At 44.4% G+C, this 24,741-nt stretch overlaps 1 protein-coding gene across 1 annotated transcript in view; it reads left to right on the top strand.

Moving 5' to 3' along the window:
- The first annotated feature begins 4,036 nt into the window (after window positions 1-4,036).
- The window catches only part of LOC129388278 (tryptase-2-like), a 33,335-nt gene continuing 12,630 nt past the window's right edge, over window positions 4,037-24,741 (top strand). Inside the window, exons 1-5 of the mRNA XM_055078421.2 lie at window positions 4,037-4,784; window positions 5,871-5,898; window positions 11,725-11,798; window positions 19,345-19,472; window positions 22,441-22,579. Coding sequence (XP_054934396.2) covers window positions 4,737-4,784; window positions 5,871-5,898; window positions 11,725-11,798; window positions 19,345-19,472; window positions 22,441-22,579 — 417 coding nt within the window. The 5' untranslated portion in view covers window positions 4,037-4,736. The remainder of the gene's footprint in view (window positions 4,785-5,870; window positions 5,899-11,724; window positions 11,799-19,344; window positions 19,473-22,440; window positions 22,580-24,741) is intronic.

Below are 24,741 nucleotides of genomic sequence, written 5' to 3'. Positions count from 1 at the left end.
TTGTAATAACATGACTACTTGCTGTGCGTGCTCGTGGCAAATACTGCATCAAAACGTTCTTTAGTTTAATTGCCATTTCATTGCTTCTCGTGCCAAATACTCCGCACTGCTGGTGACAAAGGCATGCATTCGAATGCTGTAATGAGTATTCGCAAATCTGATTTAGTATTCTTGTGCAGCACTTGCTTAACAGCAATGTCTGGTCGTCCCACAATAAGCGCCGTGGCGAATCTCCACAGCTGTGTTTGTCAGCAGCCTCTCGCCTGGCAGTCTTCAAGAGGGACGTAGTCAGCGTAATTAGTAACGCATAGGCGACGGTGACCGTGATTGGTGTGCTGGCGAGGAATGCCGAGGCTTTGGTGCGTGGACAATGATTTTTCAATCTCCATTGATGGATCGCTGTTTGGGGACACAACACATTCAGGGGAAACTGCTTTGAGCCAGGTTCACGATCGGACACATGGTACCCAGATGACCCGAATCACCGCCGGCAAAATATAAAATCCGGTGCACGTGGTCACGGCAGATATTTTTTCTGGGGCATTTGCACCGACGAAGTGTAGCACACGTTGCGAATGGCAGGCATCGTTACCATTGGTGCATTGTACCAGAGCTCGCCCAAGCACCTCGGGGGCTGTTTGGATTAGTCGTATAGGTTGTGGCTCACACTGCGGATCCCGTTTGACTTGTGCCATTTCGTCCAGGACGACGTCTACGACAGACGCCGAGGTTGGAGCTTGTATTAACTATAAGTTACTGCCGGTTGGCCTAAGGAGTCGCTTTTCGAACTTCCGCAGGGTTTAGATGTCGACTCGAGGGATATTTAGATATGTGTAGCTTACACAATGGTTGTATTGCCAAGCCCACTTCTCTAGTGCCTTTTAATTAGTCAGTCTCCTTGATTTGATCTGGGCGACTGTGCGCGGTGGGTAGGAAACAAAACTCTAGAATATTCTTTGCTTACCCCAACGCTTTCTGATTTTTACTCCTGTTGAGACTAGCATAGTTTAACAAGTGGGACGTGAGCTCGATGTAACACTGCCATAATCTCGTTTGTGCGCAGGTTGAATGCTTCAAAAGTCGTTAGCGCCGTTTATCTTCCACTAGTGTTGGCTTAGGTAGCCAGTAGCCGTCGAAGTCCCTCCCAAGAAGGCAGAGAATATTTGTTGTTTTCTTATCACGTTCGGCGCAGTCCTTTAACGTGAAGTATACCGAGCTTCTCTATCATCCTTTTCCTTGAAGCTTCACACTCCCTTAAAGTGACCCATAAAGTTCAAGGCATCTTCGAACGAGTCGCCAGCAAATGTTTTCGGGCATGCAAGATCGCCTTATGGCCAATACCCCTGGCGCCACTGCGCAACTCACACTAACCGTTGTTGCATCAAAAATTTGAGCTTCCCTTGGCGTGAAGAGTAGAGGTCCGAACTGAGGCGAATTACAAAAAATGCCGGCTAGGCCACTGGTGCACTAATGTCATTTCGAAAGTATTGACTATCCAGCTGTCGGGGAGGCACTGTCTTGGGTTCGTGGGGCTCCGAATTCTATCCAGCACCTCCCGCAGAATTGTTGCTACCTTGAGCAACATGGTCAATAAAAACGAAGCTACTTGTTAAGGAGCGAAGCTGTGCCCGTAACTTATATTCGCTATTCGACCTTAGTAGAACTCGGTGCTATCGAGGCCCTGTTCAACGCTTCCGCCTTTTTAGCCAGTCGAGCAGTCAAGCGGGGTGGTCTCGTGAGCGTCTACTGCTGGCAGGTGCACCCGGCTGCTCGTGCCGCAGTGAACACTGCTTGTTCTTGCTGAACAAGCAGTGTTCATTGTAAGATGCTCACAGTGTTCAAAGCGAAGTGCGAAGTGCACGCTACTTCGAGGTCGTCAAATTTCCGCCGACTATGCACAACATACAATACAGTGCAATATAATTTTCCTTCCGTGGAAAAAGTTATGGTGGGCTGTGTGTATAAGCTGTCCCTAATCACAGCTTGACGAAAGCCCACAGCTCCCTCAATACAATGGCATTGACAATTGAAGATTACGTGAGACACTTTACTAAATGTACCAGCACGTCAATCAGATCTTTAAAAGAACAGTAACAAATTGTGTAGATTGACACAACTTGCGTGCGTAGAAGGAGGTACAAGTAACGTGGCGATTGGTCCCTGCACAAATGAAAACGATTTATTTAGATCGATAAAAAGAAAATCGAGCCTTTAGTTCTGTAGTTCTCAAAATATCAGTGCCGGTTCTGCTGGGTTCATTCAGTAGTGTAGGCAGTGTATATTAGGTTTTTCTTTTGATTAATTCCTTTTCGCGGTAAACACATTCCAAATGTCTTTATTTCGATTGGAATGCGTCATTACACTGTGTTGAAACCTCGCGAGGTCGCGCAAAATATGTGATGCTCCTTTAATTCTTCTTTACAGGGTACAGTTAGCTCCTACTAGTATAAGCTACGCATAGGTAGTACGTCTGTTTTTAGGGACAGGTAAGGCATACTACCGTCATTCGAAGCAATAAACGATGTTCCTATCGACTTCTTTTTGAAGAACAAATATTTTTCGCATGTTTACAAGTGTCGGGAAGCTGCACACTGAGATGCAGTAAAAAGGTAGCATTTGAATAAAGAACTATGAATAGGAGTTCTGCATGTCAGTGATGTGTTACACCGACGTATAATGATAACAACTTAGGCCAAGTTTTGGAGGAATATTATTCATAGGGTAATTTCAACTCATGTTTTACGACGATATTGTTACTCCCAAATTTTTATGCTCCTAACCGGCTTTACAGCTGCCTCTCCTTATAAATGTTGAAATATACCCTATACTTCTTTGATTCTTGGTCTCTACACTATACATTTCGTTTTGGTGACGCTAATTTTATGATTATTTACGTCAAAACATTTTCACACACTAGAGCCAACTAAAATTCTAAGGGTAGGAACAATCGCCTATCCCGCCGGAAGCATATATGTATAGATGCATTTCTTTGGTTACTTATTCATTAAAGATCGCGCCTGTAGCATCATATTGTTTTCCAATCTTAGGGGTACTTCTGTTTCAGTCCGTTGGTGCGACATAATTCATGTGCATAAAACACAGAAACATCGGGACAACAATCTGTTTATAAAATAAAAGAATGAAAAAAATCGATAAAAACTGAAGAATCAGAGAAGAGCACAAGCGCTGCTGAAATAAAAGTTTAACAACTTCTAACTTCTTGTGTATTTTTCTTTCATCAGTGCCTCTTTTGTAAAAGTGTTCACTCGTGTTTATTTGTGTATTTTCCTTTCATCAGTGCTCTTTTCTAGAAGTGTTAACTTGTGTTTACCGCTGTACACTCCAATATATTTTCTGTACCTTTCCTTAACCCACTCCTGCTATAGCGCAAATTGCGCTGCAGTATGTATAAATAAAATAAAATAAAAAATAAAAACAGTGCAGTTCCCCTGGCTTTGTTTCCTTTCGTTTGCTCCGTGTTTAATAAATATCTAGTCAAATCGCCCAACAACACATTTTCTTTCCTTCCTACGTCATGTATATTCCTCACAAATATACTATACAATTGGTCGTATTGATGTAGCTGTTTAGCTGCTGACGCATCTCTTTATTTCATCACCTCAGCGCACAGGGCGAATCAAAATTGGCCTTCTCCTGCCTCAAACTCAAGCCCCTCAAATCACGGAACTTGAAATGTGTTCACGTACAAAAGTGTTCAGATCACTAGCCCCACTCGATTAGCGTGTAAAATATTACCAACAGAGATTATGAGTGTGCACGAACTCTGATGCTCAAGATTTCCCAATACGACCATATCTCGGCATATGTATGCTTTTGTTGGGCACCTTTTTATGCATATTTGCTATCGACTGTCTTACACGAGATCAGCGTTCAGTGCTGTTTGCCGAATGGAAAGCTTTTTCTTCATTCGCCTACTTTGTGGTCTTGAAATCAATCAAGCAGGACATTCATTGCTGGTTGTTTCATTCCGCGGTAGCTAGCTTTTGAAATCGTGAATTAGGTCATCGCCTGAGAACCTCAGTACCTGTCTGTGGTACATGGCCGGTGCGCAACAAACTGTAGAATTTGTCGGTATCGAAAAAAGCAACGTTACTAAAGAGCTGGAAGTTTCTTCTGAGCCATATAAGTTCTTCGAACACAAAGCTACCCCAACCGCTCAGCACAAAGCTCTCTTAGCCTTACAGCCACATGTTCTATTTGTATAGAAGCCACGGAGGTTACCGATATTTTTTTTTTTTACAGACACGAAATCGCTAGATTCAGCTGCGCTCTTTATTACTGTGAAGCTAAACAGGGGTACTGAATAGCCGCTTCCCTTGAATGATTGCGCGACGTTTCTGTGAACGTCCGTCATATATCTATCAAGGTTTTATAAAGGTGACCGCGAGCCGAACGTGCAAAATGTTGACGTAAATTGTGGCTAACTAGATTTTACCTACTAAAGCATTTTTTTTTATTAATGTAGACCTCCAGATATACTTTCATATCCCCTTCATGTACATATACCGCTTTCTGAGGCACTTGCATTACTGCGAGCGAACGCACTGAGCCTGCTTTGATATCACCTTCAGGTACTTATAGCGCCTTCTAAGCCCCTCGCAATATCACGAGAGAACCCACCGATGCATTGGAAATATTTAACTCCAACTTAACAGTCTCCTTAGGAATCAAGACATATTCGCATAGCCGCAGATCTCACTGCGTTACCATTCAAGATGCGGACGCCAGCTTTGCTAATCTGTGTCAGCATAGTCACCTCTCAGGTAATGTCGTTATTTTTCCTAAAATCATATTCATAACCGCTTTAGCGCAACAGCAGTTACGTTCTCGACACTGGGATTTTCATCGCGCGGCCATCTTTTCTGCATACTGATGACCTACATTGCGGTCATCGACGTCTTTTTGTCGTCGCCAAGGTGCCTCGATCATTATTGACAGCTACCACCACATAATTTTAAACCCTTGTCATACGAAAGGTCTTCGGTCAGTGATGCACGACAAGACTTTAAATGGGGGCTGGAAATGTCTGTAGATTTACACAGTGCTAATTCTCTCTCTCTCTCTCTCTCTCTCTATATATATATATATATATATATATATATATATATATATACATCGCAGCAACTAAGAGTTGACATTTTTATATTAATGAACGATGGCGTAGCCACAGTGTTGAAATTTTGGCGTGTCTTAAACTTATCGCGTACGCTGTGGTCCCCACATCTCACCGTTTTTTCACCTTTAAATGGTCGCTTACTGTCCTTTTTCTGTAATATTTCTTTGGGGTTTTGTCACGCTTGATGTATTTTTTATCGAGCACCGGTCGGCAGCAATAATAAAGAGTGAGGCATACGTTGGTATGATAACAACCCCGTCGGTTAAATCACAGCTCCTAATATTTAAAAAAGCACCTGATGTGCTGCATTATTGAGAACATAACCTCAGTAGTATACAACACTAGTGTTGAGATATCTTATAGTTCTAAGGGCTCTTCAGGAAGCCTCTTATGTCTGTGACGGTGCCGCATTTCTGCGTTGTAAAGTCTGAGGAACTCATTGTCGGGCAGAGCGGAAGAGCCGAAAGCAGTGCGTCTTACGCTGCCGTTTTTCCAGCAAGAAGTCGAAGAACTCCGGTGCCACGCGCGCTCAATCGGCGCACCTGGTTGTTATTTCTGTTTTGCGCATGCTACTTCTTTGCTGTTCTCAACACATGTCTTTCTGTGGTCACTGATAGCTGCAAAAAAAAAAAAAACTTTGTCGCCGCTTGTATACTGGTAAGCCTCCTTTGCTTCTGCGTTTGCACATATGACACGTTTTTCAAAGGCATTAAAAATGCTGTCTTCTTTTCAGGGTCTGGCTGATGAAATCAACAGCCCAGGTAATCGTTAAATTTTCATCACAATTACAATATATTACAGAATATAGTCCGCAGCCAGTGTATAGCTGGTGTCGGTCAATTTGTGTTTAAAATGAAAACTAATGTTCTTCCTTAGATACACCATATTCTCTTTATTGTCAGCGAAACAAAATTTCTAAAAAAATTTTTATGAATATTGACCGCAAGCAATGTAGAAAAGTAAAGCAACAATATGTTCAAGCGATGTGAGGTCCCTAGTTGTTTATTAGTATACTTACTATCATCGTTATGCTATATGTCGGAGGCCTGGTCGCATGTCGTATTGCAATTCTGAGCATTGTTCCCCGACATCAACCACTTTCTTCAAAGCGGGCGGGTTTACTTTGTGCCACGCCCTTTAAGTCGGTGAATTTCTGTGATCGTGCTGCCCATCTCGCCTTTCATAATGGCTGTTGCCGCTGATACACCACTATAAGATTACAAGCCAGAGGAGAGACTGGTCATCCTCGCAGGGTATTAGCCATGGGGTCGGTGGTTATGTGCCACATGATGTTTGATTTACTAGGGCCATTGAGTGTGTACCATTGTGTATTTGCACTGGGTGCGTGCAATGGCGCTAATGGTTAAATGCCACTATGTTTGTGCCCCTCTCTGAGTGCAGCCTGGTTTCTTTTGGGAAGGGCGGATGGGGGGGGGGAGGGAGAAGTGTACCTCGTCGTTTTTTATTGGACCGATGCCGGTGACATTGCAGTCCATAATTACGTGCCGCTGGGCCTACGGTGCATTTGCACTAGTTTCACGGGGTCTGTCCAACAGGGTATGTGCCATTCGGCCTCTAGGCATGTGCTACAGGGGCGAAGCATGGTAGTAACTTTTGTGCCACAAGGTGACTGGGTATGTGCACGAGAAACGTACGCTGGGACTACTGGTTATGTGCGCTGGTGCCACCGGGTATGTCCCATAAGGTATGTGTCCTTCGGCCTCTGAGCATGTGCAACAGGGGCCAAGCATTGTACTAAAATTTGTGCCTCAAGGTGACTGGGTAGGTAGGCCATGGCGCTATAGGTTTCCTTTCTACGGGTATGCTATATTTTGTGATTGCAAGCATTCTGTTCTTTTTTCATAGTTACAAACACCAGAGAACATTATCTTCTTAACCGTTAGCAACACATATAAAGAAATCACACAGCCGTTCTTGAAAATTCGTGACTGTTGCGGATTCCGTAGACGCGAGCTATTGTTGAGTTCCCAAAATTATTTGCATGTGTGTCCATGGTCTTGTAAAATAAGACCACACACTCGATTGAATTTTAGCCTCTCAATATGTGAACTCTGGAAACAATAGTGTACAATATAGCGTGATTGTTGAAATGGTGTCTGGGGCCCGTTATTTATTTCGTCGATATAGAGAGCCGGGCCTTTTACTTCACAATATAGAATACGCCACTATGCGTTTTATATCTCAGGCGGCCGCGCAAACTTCAATGCGCTTACGTAATACTGACGTGCGCACGTCAAAGGGAGCACATTTGAAGACCCCATATGATGAATTGTACGCCTTTAGAAAAAGCCTATCATGTTCGGAACACACAGTGAACGCACGGATATAAGAAGTGGGATAAAGAACTTGCTCGAAAACTGCTCGGTTTGCCTAATATCAGAATTTATATTTTTGCTGCCTAATCGTGATAGTTGCCTAGAACATGTATACCTGTATTGCGTCGCAATGCTCCAGTATGTCAGTCCCCTCAATGACGCATCAGTCAATTAAGGTACAGTGTTTCAATACAATTGTTCAACCTTTTGAATGTGTTGCCTTCATTGTCTTCTAAGGTTTAGGCTTCATTTTGTTTACACTTCAATTGCCCTTGCACAGTCAATGCGAGTGGTTTATTTTTTTAAAAGGATATAGCGCGACTACTCTGTCGTGTACATTCGTATGAGTGCACCTGCTAAAGCAGCATGCTTCATCGTTCTGCAGTTGTAATCTAGAAATCGCAACATCAAGAATGCATACATTCGGAGTTCATTACTTGTAATGCGTTAACAATGCTAGCTATACTCTGACAGTTAAGAACACGACAAAGCCCCGATAAGAACGACGGCGACAACAATTTTTGTCAGGCAGTTGTGAACTAACTTCCAATTAGTATATCTGGTTTCTCAAATTTCCTGCCCTACCCTTCATCGAAATTCACTCATTGCTCATTGCAGTAGTATTGAAGTCCTTGCATTTTCGTACGTGAACCTCTGAATGTGGTGGTTTGGACATGACCGCTATGTAAAAAATGTGCACATGCGAAAGCCAATGTGATAAATCTCCGAAACGCAATTAAAACGATTTCTGCACCCTACACACCTGTGACATATTGCTGCAAATAATCTACTTGAGGTTGTCGGGTATGCCCCCTCCCCCCACCCCGATGTACATGTGCAATACGTGGTCTAGGTACACATCCTTCTTTCGGCTGGGCAACTCGGTCGGGCCGTCGGTACACTAGTGAAGAACTCGCCAAATACACATACAAGTGGGCGTAGTGATTTAACCATTGTGGTTGCTTATACTGGCTTCGGCATCACTCGGCTCAGCACATAGTCTCGGTAACAAATGTTGGCCTTTGTGGCCTCATTTTCTTGGTAGGGCAATGCAAGAACACTGGTGTATAAATGGATTGGGTGCATGCTACGAACACCGGGTGGCCAAACTGATTCTGGAGTCCCTCCCCCCACCTGCTTCATGCCTTATAACCAAATCGCGATTTTGGAGCATAAAACAAAAGAATGCATTTACGAAACACTTTCTCTCATCTCCGAAGTTGCTCGATATACAAGCCATTTGCTTGTGCGTGCGATAAGTCTCCAAGATTTTCTTTAATGTTCATGTAAGCGTAGACGTGGAATCGGCGATGGTTAGAGTGAAAATAAAATACACTATACTAATGGGCGACTTTAATGCCAAGGTAGGTAAGAAGCAGGCTGGAGACAAGGCAGTGGGGGAATATGGCGTAGGCACCAGGAATAGCAGGGGAGAGTTATTGGTAGAGTTTGCGGAACAGAATAATATGCGGATAATGAATACCTTCTTCCGCAAGCGGGAGAGCCGAAAATGGACGTGGAGGAGCCCGAACGGCGAGACTAGAAATGAAATAGACTTCATACTCTGCGCTAACCCTGGCATCATGCAAGATGTGGACGTGCTCGGGAAGGTGCGCTGCAGTGACCACAGGATGATAGGAAGTCGAATTAGCCCAGACTTGAGGAGGGAACGGAAGAAACTGGTACGTAAGAAGCCGATCAATGAGTTAGCGGTAAGAGGGAAAATAGAGGAATTCCAGATCAAGCTACAGAACAGGTAATCGGCTTTAACTCAGGAAGAGGACGTCAGTGTTGAAGCAATGAGCGACAATCTTGTGGGCATCATTAAGGAGTGTGCAATGGAAGTCGGTGGTAACTCCGTTAGGCAGGATACCAGTAAACTATCGCAGGAGACGAAAGATCCGATCAAGAAACGCCAGTGTATGAAACCCTCTAACCCTACAGCTAGAATAGAACTGGCAGAACTTTCGAAGTTAATCAATAAGCGTAAGACAGCTGACATAAGGAAGTATAATATGTATAGAATTGACCATGCTCTCAGGAACGGAGGAAGCCTAAAAGCAGTGAAAAAGAAACTAGGAATTGGCAAGAATCAGATGTATGCGTTAAGAGACAAACCGGCGATATCATTACTAATATGGATGAGATAGTTCAAGTGGCTGAGGGGTTCTATAGAGATTTATACAGTACCAGTGGCACCCACGACGATAATGGAGGAGAAAATAGTCTAGAGGAATTCGAAATCCCACAGGTAACGCCGGAAGAAGTAACGAAAGCCTTGGGAGATATGCAAAGGGGGAAAGCAGCTGGGGAGGATCAGGTAACAGCAGAGTTGTTGAAGGATGGTGGACAGATTGTTCTAGAGAAACTGGCCACCCTGGATACCCAATGCCTCATGACCTCGAGCGTACCGGAATCTTGGAAGAACGCTAACATAATCCTAATCCATAAGAAAGGGCACGCCAAAGACTTCAAAAATTATAGACCGATCAGCTTACTGTCAGTTGCCTACAAACTATTTACTAAGGCAATCGCAAATAGAATCAGGAACACCTTAGACTTCTGTCAAGCAAAGGACCAGGCAGGATTCCGTAAAGGCTACTCAACAATAGACCATATTCACACTATCAATCAGGTGATAGAGAAATGTGCGGAATATAACCAACCCTTATATATAGCTTTCATTGATTACGAGAAAGCGTTTGATTCTGTCGAAACCTCAGCAGTCATGGAGGCATTACGGAACCAGGGTGTAGACGAGCCTTATGTAAAAATACTGAAAGATATCTATACCGGCTCCACAGCCACCGTAGTCCTCCATAAAGAAAGCAACAAAATTCCAATGAAGAAAGGCGTCAGGCAGGGAGATACGATCTCGCCAATGCTATTCACAGCGTGCTTACAGGAGGTATTCAGAGACCTCGAATGGGAAGAGTTGGGGATAAAAGTTAATGGAGAATACCTTAGTAACTTCCGATTCGCTGATGATATTGCCTTGCTGAGTAACTCCGGGGACCAATTCCAATTCATGCTCACTGACTTGGAGAGGCAAAGAAGAAGAGTTATCCCTACAGAGAAAAGTGTATAATAGCTGTGTCTTACCAGTACTCACCTACGGGGCAGAAACCTGGAGGCTTACGAAAAGGGTTCTACTCAAATTGAGGACGACGCAACGAGCTATGGAAAGAAGAATGATAGGTGTAACGTTAAGGGATAAGAAAAGAGCAGATTGGGTGAGGGAACAAACGCGAGTTAATGACATCTTAGTTGAAATCAAGAAAACGAAATGGGCATGGGCAGGACATGTAATGAGGAGGGAAGATAACCGATGGTCATTAAGGGTTACGGACTGGATTCCAAGGGAAGGGAGGCGTAGCAGAGGGCGGCAGAAAGTTAGGTGGGCGGATGAGATTAAGAAGTTTGCAGGGACGACATGGCCACAATTAGTACATGACCGGGGTTGTTAGATAACTATGGGAGAGGCCTTTGCCCTGCAGTGGGCGTAACCAGGCTGATGATGATGAAGAAGCGTAGACCAGAAAATAAAACTTTCAGTCGTCAGACTATGGTATAAATTTTGTTGAGCTATTAAAATCGTTAATATTTACCTGAAGAAATTCGTGAAGAAACCATCTAAGGATGACTGTTTAAGATAATAACAATCATCATATAAACGACCTGGTGACACACACTATATTATAGTCACCATGATTTGGAATCTGTAGTTGTAATTGGGAGGCTTCGGTTGTTTCGGCTGTATGCGACATGCACTCTTCCCGGCATAGGCCAACTTTTCTTTGACCTTCGCATGCCAATGCTTAAAATGCGCATGACGTCATGTTGACTACTGTATGACGATGACACCAGGACAAAAACAATCATGTAGATGGAAGATGGCATGATGACGACGACAGTACGACGACATTGCGATATGATTCTGAAATGTAGACAATGGTGTAATGACGGCATTACAAGGCACAGTTGCTAATGGGCAGTACTCAATAATCTAGAAAGTCCAGGATTGAGCAGGCGCAATGACCTTTGGATGTTGAAATATTTTTGCAGGAGGTATTAAGTGATGCTTTCGTTAAACTTCACAGTTTGGAAAAGTACCTTTCCCCAGTGTCAAAATTCTTCACAGCCTTTTTCTTTTTGCGTGTAGGTTACGCCGAAAACTGGTCGGTTTCTATTAGCGAGTACATTTATGCAGCGTCCTTTCATTTTTAAAGACTTATTAACGCATGTTTCCAGGTTGCGGTGTCACAAGACCTATCGGCAGGATATACAATGGCAAGAAAATTGGCCGAATTTACCAGCCTTGGATGGTAAGCTTATTAATTCCTTCCTCGCCCTTTACTGCAATAGAGAATAACGTAGTGGCCCTTCTTTAAATCTATGAACTTACTCGAGGTTAACACTGTTTTATTAGAGCTGTAGCTTTTCTCTTTACAACATACATACATAGCAGAATAATATAGAAGCAGACTCTAGAGTAAGATCCTTAAATGGGACCTCTTGGCATTAATCACGTGAAACAAAGGAGTAAATTTGTATACGAACGCTTCTAGTAGCTACAACTGTTTACTACATCATACTAGCTGAGTAAGTGACTACGCGATTTGGAAAAATCTAATACAAAGAACGGTTGCTTGAGAACACAATACCTATATATTGCGTATCTCTACAGGCAACACTGGAAGAACGATGGAGACGACACAGGTTTCATATCGACGAGGAGCTAGCTCCACAGCTTTAAAGCAGGAAATCTGATATTATAATGCATCACGTAACCGCACAAAAACAAGGGACAAAGAATTAACACACAAGACAAGCGCCCTTGTCCCTTGTTTTTGTGCGGTTACAAGATGCATTCCAATATCGTCCACCAACTAGCCCGCCTATCCCTATCAAATCTGATAGTCTGTCGCACATAGTTGAATGAGTTATGGGCATTAACAAGTTATAAAGAGCAGAAAATCTTCAATGATTTTCATTATTTATGTGATTCCAATAAATAATAAACGACATATTAGTTTCAGCGATACAGTAAAGGTAGCGCGAAACGATCACAGCAGAGAGAAATCTCGATCTTGCGTATATTTAGGGTTACATATGTAAAAGACTATAATAGCGAGAATACATGTGGTAAGATCAAAAGTGGGTAATAGTTAACCCAGCTTTTCTTTTTAATTGGACTGAATCGTGCATTATGTCAAAGAATGTATTGATACGAAGAACAAGGTTTTGTATGTGCTGTAGAGGTGCTCAATCACAAGGTTAAGTAAGACCCCGTGACCCTACGCAATGAGTGATGCTACTCTGTAAGAGAGATACATAAAACAAAGAGAGGAAACGCAGGGAGAGTAATGAGGCGAACATCCGCTTTGTTACCCTACGCTAGGGGTAAGGGCAAAGGGGAATAGAAAGAGGCAAAGAGGGAGAGAAAGAGAAAGGAAAAGAGACAAGTCAGTTGTGTGCACGGGGCGCACCCAGCGGGCCCACTGCAGTACAACAATCAGTGATTGACGCTGAGTTCCTCAAAACTGCAGTAGCGCCTTGGTGGCTTTTTGCGCCATCCACAGGTCAACAATTTATTGCGTCACATTATTCGGCGAGTCGATCTAAAAATTTTATACGAAGCCAGAAAACCCCTTTCATAATACAGGGCGAGAATGCGCAGTTTGAGCCGATTGTATGCACGCTCAATAGCTGCCATCCGGAGTACAGTAAAATACGAACCATATCCCGCTATAAAAATAGCGCCTGGCGCGAAACATTCTACGAGCCCGTTTTCTTTCCCTCTCCCCCATGCGCTAAACGTAGAAAGGAGTCGTCAAACCTAGGCCAGAAATGCCTAAGCCTATAGTAAGAGGCGTATAGCTATTTGTATGGCACGCCAGGGTTAACACCGGAACAGTGAGGACGGAATGTGGCTAAATGGAGCCCAAAGCGGGATTATGCACCACAGGTCCAGGAATTATGCATTAACGTACATCCGGTAGAATTCCGCTGCCTGTGAATGCATTAACACGTTCGTTGGCCTAAATTAAGCGTTGGAATAAATTCCGTTGGAATAAATTAAACGGAACTTCTGTGAACGAGAACTGTCGACGGTATGCGTAGCATTATAAAGCTGTCAGCCCAGTGCGGAATGTACTTATTCAGCAATGTAAATATGTGCTTTTCTCTGCATGTGCTCATCACACGTGAATAAATAATGCATATTACATCAGCATAACCCCCACTCACATCACTGCCACGCGTATTCCATTCAGAATGACAACGACCACTATTTATAGCTACAGCTATCTTGGGCAGTTGCCGTTCAGGGAAGCACCACTTAATGCTTTCTTTTTTATCAGAGAATGCTCTGCTAAAGTCGAGTCTGCTAGTGCGGTATGTAAAGGTCAGCACCGGATGTTGTAATTAGCACAATTGCGCAACTGGTGTTTGGGTGTTTTTTCAGAACCGAACGGGTCACACATTGGTGTGTCGGGCAATCCAAGATGGAAAGAACACGAGCTCGTAAACGCCACAGAAAGCCATAGGCGGCAGAGCAATGTTTAATCCCCGAGGTAGAGGTGAAATGGCACTTCGAGTCAGATCAAAGCGTACAGGGTACGTAGGGAAGCAATTAGGTAAGCTTGTAAAGCTCCAGAAAAGTCGTGTCATTGTGCGACCAAGCAAACGAAGTTCTCTAGCAGCACTAGTCCTTGAGCAATGTAATTGAATTAGTATGAACGCCTCCATGGGCAGACCGAGGAGCCTTGTTAGCGAGGTCGCTACACACAATGCCACAATGACATAGAAGCCACTGAGAGATGGCATCATTCCCCTTTTCCTGGGCGTGCTGGTTACTGTCTCATATTTCAGATGTATCATCTCCATATATGAACTTTCACATAGAATAGATTTGATGCGCTGAAGAGTGGCTTTTCACTCACAAAACACGACCCATTTCTCTGCTTCCTGGGAAAATGCATAGTTTACGTTCGCACGGAGGGCAGCAAGTTCTGCCCCGGCAGATGTCACTATGTGTGGGATCTCGAATTTAATCCTGCCGGTTTTGCTGAAATGACGAAAGCGACTGCTGTGCTGGTAGGCGAGGTCGAAGCATTAGCATAATAATGCAGGCAGTCTCAGCATACTTCATGCAATAAAATAAGTGCCATCTGCTTCAAAGCCACTGACGAATAATTCACTTTGTTAGTAATAGGCAGGGGCGTTCGAGACTGTCAAAGATACCGAATGGGAGACGAAGGAATGGTCTCACTGGCAGTGTATGAGCTGATGGTATCTCTCGTAGTGAGCTCCGGTCCGCCGCGAAAACGCAGCTTGGACTTGCTGTGCCGGCAGGCAAGCCATGTGATGGCCGGGGTGAATAGGCTGCAGCATGACTTGACGTTCTCTAGCAATGGCCATTGTTGCTGATGTTGATATACGTCAAAATAAACTCAGACACTCAAACACGTGCTTAGAGCTTGACGCTGTGGGCTCTCCAGAGAACCAATGTTGCTGTTTCATGCGTTCCATAAAACTGGCAGACTGTAATGTAGGAGTCCGAAGGACAGTGCTGTGTACAAGTGCAACATAGAATGCGCGGGTGTGCCCCAAGTTTTCCCACATAGGAATTTAAACACCTGGGCACTACCAGGAAGTTTCTTCTTCAAGTGAACATAGCGGGGGCTCCATGAGTGGTTACGGTCAATGACGACGCCAGAAGGCGCTGCTTTTTAACGTAGGGCACAGTTTAGCCGTTGATAGAATCCGGATATGAGGAGAGTGGCTTCTATTTAAAGGCCACTAACACGCACTTATTGGTCTACACACTGCAGCCTTGTTCTCGGAGATACATGAGTGCCATAGTTACCATCTACTGGAGACTAGCGCGAACCTTAGGACGAGTCACCGTAGAGGCCCAGGTGCAAATATGGTCGGCGTGTCGAGCTAAGTAAACTATACACGGTAAGCATTCACTAAGTGCTGTGATGGAGATGTCAAACAATATCGCGCTTAACGCTCCGCCCCCTCTCCCTCCACCGCGAGTCTTTTCGGTGGATGTACTGTCCCGAAGTTGGCTCATCCTCTGTATCGAGGAGAAAAAAAGTGATCTCAGTTAAGCAAGTCATGTATTCACCAAAACCTGAGACCGCCAATTCCTATGGCATCCGATTCATTTTGAACAGCTTCATGAGCAAAGCTATCGCATGAACCTTTGGCTTTCAGAAATAGCCCTGTTCGTATGAGCTTCAGGCTTTTTTGTACTTCAATGCAAGAAAATTTATGACGTTGCCAATAAAAGAGCACGTGCGCAGAAAGCCCATCCTAGCGTCAGGAATTATGTTGAAGCGTTCGAGGTAGCATTCCAGGCAGCGAAAAATAATAACTTACATCTCTTTGCCTACGCAGCTCGACACTACGATCGGACGATAGGACGATAAGTCGAGCGGGGACTTTCCAGATTATAGAATGAGATCAAGCGGCTCAGTTTCCGTCGTTAGGGATCGACACCGTCGTACCAAGAATGGATGTACTAACTGTACTACCTGAGCCGCTCACCACGTGCTCCTGGTTTCAGGTGGCTAAGGGCCGCGTATGTGCTGCCATTTGGTTCCGGTGATGAACGCCTGCAGGTTGCCAATGCAGCTTCAAGTTCCTCGGGTGAAAAGGCACGTAAAATTCTGGTACGTGTGCCTCAGGGATAACGCTCAGAGCTCTAGTACTCATGGTGACCATACCGCCAGCAAACCTTGCGCAAAAAGCTTCCGCCACCTCAAGGTGCGAGCGACGTTCGGGTAGTCCGAATGCAGAGAAGGAATTCCTTTGATGGGGCAAGAACGCACAACCCTCACTGTCCTTCATATATGCGACAGTGGTTTCCGAATCCTGAGCTAATGGTTCAAAGACTTCCAGCGCTGTCTTGCAGATTATCCGCGCTACGCTGAATTTTCCTTTGTATGCGTCGTACAGCCTTGAAATCCAGAATAGACTTCGACCGCAAATATTTTCCTTCCACCGGTGCGCGAACTGCACGCGGACTCCCCAGTTTTCTATGATAGTCTGTTCGCCTTGACAACAATGAATTCAAATGCATGAAAATCTTCATGGCCTCCGAAATGGTATGTTCTATACTGTGCGAATAGCATCTGCATACATCGTCCACATGTTCCTTATATGTTGACCAATAGATTGCATTAAATACAGCAGAGGAGTATTCGGCAAGTCTACTAATCTTTAAATATTTCGGCATTTGGTCGCTTCCGTGTGTCTTTGTGTCCGTAAACCCTTTAGCTCTCGAAATGAACCACCACGGTACCAATGTCAAGTCGAGGTAGCTACTATATGTTACTCCTCGCGAATATGTAAGGCTATAATATTTTACAAGTTCAAATCAAGATCGCAGATCAAGGATGCAAGTTTTTGTCTGTCGCGTCTGCCTTGAGGCTTCCCCAATGTTTCTTATGCTCGTCGAAGTCAGGTGTAACTACCCCAGGACCAGTGGTCTTTGTGAGTATGTCTTTAAAGCTCTTGCAGCCCAAATCACCTGTTGGATTAACATAGGCACCGATAAGTGGGAAGCAAACGCTGTTCTTTACATGGAGGCCCACGTGCCGGTTCTCGTCAAGAGGCTTGGCAACATGTTCGACCTATGTAAAGTCTGTGCGAATGTAGATGACAATTATGCTCTGTTCTCTACTAACCGCATGTAGGCGAGGCAAAGACATTGAATCCGGATAGTTTGATCGAATCTGATCTATTTGGATGGCATATGACAGGTGTGGGGAAGGGATTAGCAAAAACGAATTTATGGAGCTCTCACACACGGGGCTTCAGCCCCATGGCATTTCATCGGCAGAACCCTTGCCTTCCTGACTACCGTGCGAACAAATCGCATTGGACGAGCCATGGTGTTTACTGAAGGCTTGCAAAAACGAGATTAAGGGCATCCAGCAGTTGCAGAGGAATTCGGCCTGACAAAGTACGCAGCCTGCTCAAGAGCATGCCTATGAATGGTGTTCATAATAGTCCGAAGCATCGATGCCACTTGCTGATCCTCTTTGGGCAACTTGTCGGGAACCGTACAAGTGTTCGACTCTACCGAAAGGTTCGTACCCCTTGAAGTTGCTATCGCTATCGACTATGGTTTGGGCTATCGCTTTAGCTCTAGCTGTAGATATGGCCTAGGCCGTAGCTTTGGCAGCACAGGTCATGCTTCAGCACTCATACTCTCAGGTGCGTTCATGTCCTGAGACTTTGACTCCACCGCAAGGTGCCTAGAGGGCAGTGGAGGAAGCGTCGCGTTATGTGGCGTACTCCTCACAGAGGCTCCGGCATTCTTTGAAGTCAAACGGCGTCAAGCGCCTCGTTTTCTAGCGGCAGCAACTGCTTTCCGACGAGATTAACTGTCTTTTGCCATCTGCTTCAGCCCCGCCATTCCTTATTCATCTTACGACACTCCTTCAACGAAGCCTCATGATACCCCAGGCATTCGGGCAATTGAGAGCCATGACTTAGCAGCCGTCTGGAGCGCGGGGCTTGGCGCAGCGGGAGCAAACTCTCGTGTTCGCGCACACGGCACTCACGTGTCCTATCTTCATACATCTGCAGCATTGAATTGACCATCAGGTAAATGGTCGTACGGGGGCGTCTAAAGTGACCCACTATGACGTCTGAGGGAAGAGGTGCCCTTTGAATGTTATTTTCACACAGTGGAAAGTGCCGATGGGAAACACGTGAGTTATCGTGATGCCTTTAACCACCGGCTTCACTGGAATCCGCAACTCTACTACAGATGTGCATACGTCCCCGTCATAGATAACACCAATACAGGAAACCCAGTTCACCACTATACCCGAGCAGACCTTGATACCATCACGTTCTGTACGTGTGCTCAAAGCACTCAGAGCAGTCTCTTGTGCAACATGACTACCAAGCACATTTTTTCAAGGTTTGACTCTGAATTCTGTGACTTGATTTGGTGCCATGACTTGTAGGAGCACCGAGACGGACTGCCTGTTGCCTAAAGTTGTCCGTAGCGAGCTCTAGTACAATAACAGTCTTACTGATTGCGGTAAGTTGAGTGGACCCTACAGACGTCATGCTTGAAGACAAGCAGAGCTTGGTGTTTTTCGCTTCACCTTACAGCTCCACAAAAGCTCAAAGTCATCTCCGGAAATTCTTGACTTCTTAGGGAGTAGACACTGGTGTCGTCACTGTCAGCGACGTTATGGAGGCCAGTTTGCTTCCAGGAGGCTGCCGCTGCTCACCCCACCATTCCTGGTGGATGATCGAGTATGTGTACTTGCATCGGCGCCAGAAAAAGGCAGGGATCGAGTGATTTAAGTCGAAATTTGGAGAAAATAGCGGAGCTTTAGTCGAAAGCATTCTGTAGCATAGACACTTTAGCTTGTCTACTCTGTGAGATAGCATAGTGAAGCGTAACCGGTATGGGGAGACTGAAATAAAGGCGAGCTTTCAGCGGTATCTTGATGACATAGGTGGCCTTTTCGTGTGATGGAATGTATAAGGCCCAAACTTGCAATAAAATGGTCATGTTGCCATGAATTCGTAAATTACCATCGTATTAAATACATAATCAACATAGTCAAGAAGTGCCCCACCGTAAATGAGTAAATGGGAAACTCACTAGAAAGCAAACCCCTGCAGAGACGCATCGCGACTGTTACACATTTCGGGAAAATCTTAAATGATAGATTTAAGTGTTCGCCAAATCGCACTCAGAGCAAGAACACGAAAGCTAGAAGGGTCAACGAGGAATAAACCTCCAATCATGATTCGACGTACAATATGTGCATTTATGTTCACTAGTTTAGCGGATAATAATTTATCAGTCCTTATTCTACTTTGCAGGTTCACATCAAGGCAAGCTTCATGATTACCCTTAGTCCTACCAGTTCTAGACTCGAAACTCACAACTGCGGTGGCAGCATCTTATCCCCCCGGTTTATACTAACGGCCGCGCAATGCGTGGGCACAGGGTAAGTAAGTCGATGGAAAACGTGGCAGCACATTAACCAAAAAGCTAGGCAATTTGGAAAGCACTGCTCTTGAGAACTGAGTGCCAACAGACAAAGGACGGCCAAATCGCGCCGATGTTACCCTCTTTATTTAAGACCAAGGCTTTCTTGGGGAGTTAACACGACTATTCCGACAATTCCTCTCACGCGGGCCGATATCTGAGATTGCGCGCTCTAACTAAAGACTGCATACAGATCCATTAGCGATAACTCTGAGTCTATCGCGCAGTAAGGCTGCTCCTTGTAGTATTACTACTGGAGGTTTCAGTGGTATTGCTCCCGGTGATTCCCTTTGCAATACCATCGCATGGTGGCGGCTCCGACAACCAGTGGTACGATGAGGAATTATGACCTTCATTGAAGATAGGAGTAATAACGTGGCGTCAATTCAACAGCAGATCATACCCATAGTCATCCGCTAGTCATCCACATTTCCTGAAAAACGTGGACGCAGGATGTAGCAAAAGAACAAGAAAGTTGGCAACCAAGTGCAGAGTAATCGAAAGTTTGAATAGACAACCAAGCGTTCTGAAATATTAAGCGTAAGGAACAGGTAGAGTGAACCGGATCCAAAGAATGAAAACAAAAAGAAGATGGTTATTTACGGTAATGAAAAGGAAGCAATCAGAAGGGAAAGTCTGTACAATATCGCCAAGGGCAGTTCCTTGCTATTTGTGGCTCGAGCTGGTTGCCTAAAGATAAAGATATACCTGAACAAATATTCGGAACAAGATGAGGCATATGTATTGGTGTGCAAAAATCCGGACACCACTCAGACCTGTATGTAACGCACCATTTCCAGAAGCGCTTGGATTTAAGGTGGATGGAAGCATGTACCGTCAGCACTTGAGAGAAGCGAGATACATTTAGAGTACTTGAAAAAAAAGAAGGCGGGAAGAAATGGATGTGACCGGATCTGTTATAGGCAATGGTACATGAGAGAGTAGCCTTGAGGAAGAGAAAAGAGCTTAAAATGTCTATAAGAATGCTAGAGTGAACAGCATGTGTAACGCACCTGATTAACTCAAGCTGGCTAGAAGACTATTTGGCATCTCCCCCTTTCATAAAGGGTGCCACTCATTTATCATCATCACCATCATCTTTGGTACCGGTGGTAAGAGGAGCGGTCGCACATTCTTCCCTCGCGACTGCTTGCGTTTTGAGACGGTGCCGTTCCCAAACCGCGCATCTTGCTGAATACGCAGACGCTGTAGATTGAGACGCTACGGGCCTCGCCGAATAAATTACATGGTTTAGGCAACCTGCTCACCCCTCCAACCTTCTCACGGAGACATTCCATGTGATCGACTTGAACTGTCGGCAGAGCCGCCTAACAAGGTGTCTTGGGGATCATGCCTTGTTTGTTGGCACTTGCTTATCATGATGAATGTAGCAGGAGCCTGAGTGTCGCATCTACCTCAGTTGCGCAAGTTGCAACTGTAGGAGAATGGTCGCCCTAAACCTGATGCCTATTCAGAAATGAATTTGTCTGTAGATCCGCCTTCTCTCGGTTCGAACGGCAATTCTTAATTCACCAATCATCATTAAAAAAAAAGAAATATTGTTACATAAACTTAGCAATGCGACGCAATGGTTATTCATGCGTACGGTAATTGAACGCCCCTTCTTGAGCTTGAAAAAATCTTTCTAACGTAATTAAGGAAGAGAAGCCTCGCTATGTAATGCCGCAGAAAGGCAAAAGCACGACCATTAGACTAACAATATGTACCACCAATCCTTAGGGCGGTACTTATCCTGAACAGCATAAGCGCTAGGGATCTCTGAAGCAATTTTTGAATGCAACTATGGCATGGGCTTCCTGTAGACACTGTAGAGGAGGATGTGTATACATTGCGATACATTTCCATTGATGAAAAATAAGTAACGCAACAGCAAACGTATGAGAAGATCATTGGTTTTTGTGAGAAACGGCACAGGAATTATACAGTAGTTTGGGTCACCAGGTATACACGCCACGGCGTCTGAGCCGCTCCTCTATGACAAGAATATATTTACTCTCAAAAAGCTAGTATTGTGGAATTATACGTGCTAAACCACAATTTGACTATGAGGCATGGCGTAGTGTAGGAATCCGAATTAATTTTGACTACCTGGGGTTGTTTAACACCCACTTAAGTGTAAGTACAGGATTGTTCTTGTATTTCGTCCCCATCGAATTGGGGCCGCCGAGGCCGGGATGTGATATCGGGACCACATGCATCGCAGCGCAACAGCAGCAACCACGGCACGGGTAGATTTATTATTACTTTCTTCTGTTTCTTCAATGTTTTGGGGCCGTCAAAAGCGAAAGACTTGCCACCTATCGTCAGACAAGCAGGTCTGGATGCATATTTGATCACGCGCCACGCTCGCTCTTCGTGGGAGCGCCACTAAGCTTGCTGTGTGTCCACAGGAAGCGCCAGTGAGACGCCCGGCCGCATACGCGTAATATACGTGACGCATTTCGCCGGCGATAATACAGTGTATGGCCATATTTTATCAAGGCTAATCTAATTGCCATCATCATTATTCGCCTAATCGGCGGTGCAGGAATTTTCTTGCATACCGCTTCATGTTTACTATTGAAGTAATGCCAATTAGGCTGTTTTTATAATTCTCTTGAAGAGAGCTATATTCTTATGTCTTAATATTAATAATATAGGAATTAGGCGCAACTGTAACTTGAACATATGCCGCTAGTAGCTTGCATTATTAGTGATTTTGTTACCTCCTTCACGTTACTTGAAGGAGAGGTAAGGGAGCCTAGAAAGATATCGCCGGAGGGCGATATTTAAAAAAAAATGTCGAAATATGTCAGCTTCTATGAAAACAAATGTCACCCTATAGTCAATATCGTTATGCCACCATGCTGAAATTGGAAGAATGTACGCGCATGATCCCTGCACATTAGTTTTTCGTTATTTCGCAGAAATCACCGAGCGGTCGATGTTTCCGTCTCTTACAATACCACGCACCTGCGGAAAGGATCCTATCCTCCAGTGGAAGACTTCAAAGCGCACCCCGACTACGGCAAATGCCGGAACGGATACGACATAGCACTTATAAAGGTAGAGTATTTTCCCACTATTAACTGAAAGGTATTTATTTTATTGGCTTCTGGTACTCCGGTTGACGCATACAGGCATTCTTTGGCAGCTCCTGTCGTTAGTGTTAACAAATAAAAGCGTAGGCTATTGGCAAAGACTAAATATTTACTGCCAAACAGGGATTGAGCTTCCTGTGTAGCTCATGAAGCTTTTAAGATGTATTCTTAAGTTCCCCGACCAAGGCTAGTTTTTCGTTGACTGCGAAGCGTTCTTTCTGAGAAACGCAGGTGGCTTTCTTTTTGCGGCTTCGTGCTACCTACGTGTGGATGACAATTTTTCCCGTTCATTCTTAAGTTCTGCAAGCCACGTGGGAAACCGCGCACATTGTCACACTGTAGTAGAACAGTGGTTGGGAGATATTTGAGCACTGGATATGTCGGAGCACACTCCAATCTTGCATTAACCACTCTGGAAATCTTTTTTACTCTGTGAGCCTCTTATATATGTCAGGAACCTTTCTTGAACCACTGAGGCTAGCTGAGTCTGTTATTTCTTGTGATACAATAAATGAAGTCTCATGTAAGGTCATATTGACAGCGTGTACCTAAGTTAGGTTCTAATTACACTTAATGGCGTTTTTGATGTAGCTGGTCAGTTTTACACTTTCATGCTCATGCATCGGGGATTTCGTCTAACGTGTATTTGGAGTTGCTTATCCGTTTCTTGGCATCTATCTCTAATTTTATTTCTCTTATTGCTTGTACGGCTGCCCTGATGAACATTATAGCTGTTGTGCATCGTCGTTTTCGTGATTTGTGCGTTCTGCAAATAGCTTAACATTGTGTAATAACCTCATGTCTTCAGATATGCTATATCCATAGCTCTGATTAAGTTTTTATTCTACCTTTTTAGACATTGCGATAGTACATGTCGGATAGACGTATGTTTACAACGCACCCATTTCGGATTTCTGAACTACAGTTGGAAATCTGCAGTCCGTCCTGCTTGCGTATACCTATTTTGTTCCTGCTTTTTCGCGTTGTCCTATCCATGCTGAATTAGGCTTTCATATTTCGTCATCATGGTGACTTCTAAACATATTTAACACAAGATATGCTTTCACGTGATGTGAAGGCCGTACTGCTAGTTAACAAAGATATTGGCTTGTTGACACTGGATGTTAGGTACAGTGGTACTACTCCCTGTGAGTACAGCAGCACAGAATTATATTCACAAGTAAAGGTGCCAGGAATATGGCAGTCATTACACTTTCCCAAGTAGACCTATATATAGGGTGTCCTAGCTAGCATTACCCAAGCTGTTCAACGAAACTCAAAGATTTAGAAAAGACGCTGCACCATACTATTTTTAATACCTACGCTGTTCGTACGCCAGAACTCTAGCGACCAAACATCGCACGCCTTATAATTGCACCTTCTACAGTGTTATTATAATATTGCATTGAACAAGCTAACTGGCTAACGTCAGCTGGCACGCAATGTGTCTGGATATCTCTAAGCGCGAAACAGGAAGGGGTAATAGAAATGCGCTTAATCTTGAAGGGCTAATTTATGTTGCTCTTATTTAGGGGCTGACATTCTTTCAAAATTCACTAACAACTATCTTAGGCAACCACCATGTAAAACAATGTATTTTATATTGGTAGCAAAAAAAATGCGCTTAACTCTTTAAGGTACGTGAGAAAAGGTTTCAAGTAGTTCTTTTTTTTTTTCTTGGGGGGGGGGGGTAGGTCATTGTTAGCGTTACAGAATAAAGATGCCTGAAAAAAGAGCTTGCGACAGTTGCATGTTGTACGTCAGAACTCGCCGTGGTTGCTTAGTGGCTATGGCATTGTGCTGCTAAGCACGTGGTCCCGGGATCAAATCAGGACCACGGCGGACGCATTTCGACTGCAGTGATATTCGGAACCGCCCGTGTGCCCTGCTTTGGGTGAACGATAAAAAACTCCATGTAGTCAAACTTAACTTTGAGTCGCCCACTGCTCGTGCCTCATAATCATGTCATGGTTTTAGGACGTAACACCCCAGAATTTAATTTTACATCAGCACTGCTCGGGTATTATTTTTTTTGCGTTGCAAAACTGTCAAACTCAACAAAACATGCATGGTCAACCTCACAGCCTACAGCGCGAATATTGAAGTGTCCAACACGTCAACTATCAC

The sequence above is a fragment of the Dermacentor andersoni genome, chromosome 10, assembly GCF_023375885.2.
Source record: "Dermacentor andersoni chromosome 10, qqDerAnde1_hic_scaffold, whole genome shotgun sequence".
Lineage (NCBI taxonomy): Eukaryota > Metazoa > Arthropoda > Arachnida > Ixodida > Ixodidae > Dermacentor > Dermacentor andersoni.
The sequence above is the reverse complement of the archived record's forward strand: the minus strand, read 5'-3'. Positions and strand labels throughout refer to the sequence as shown.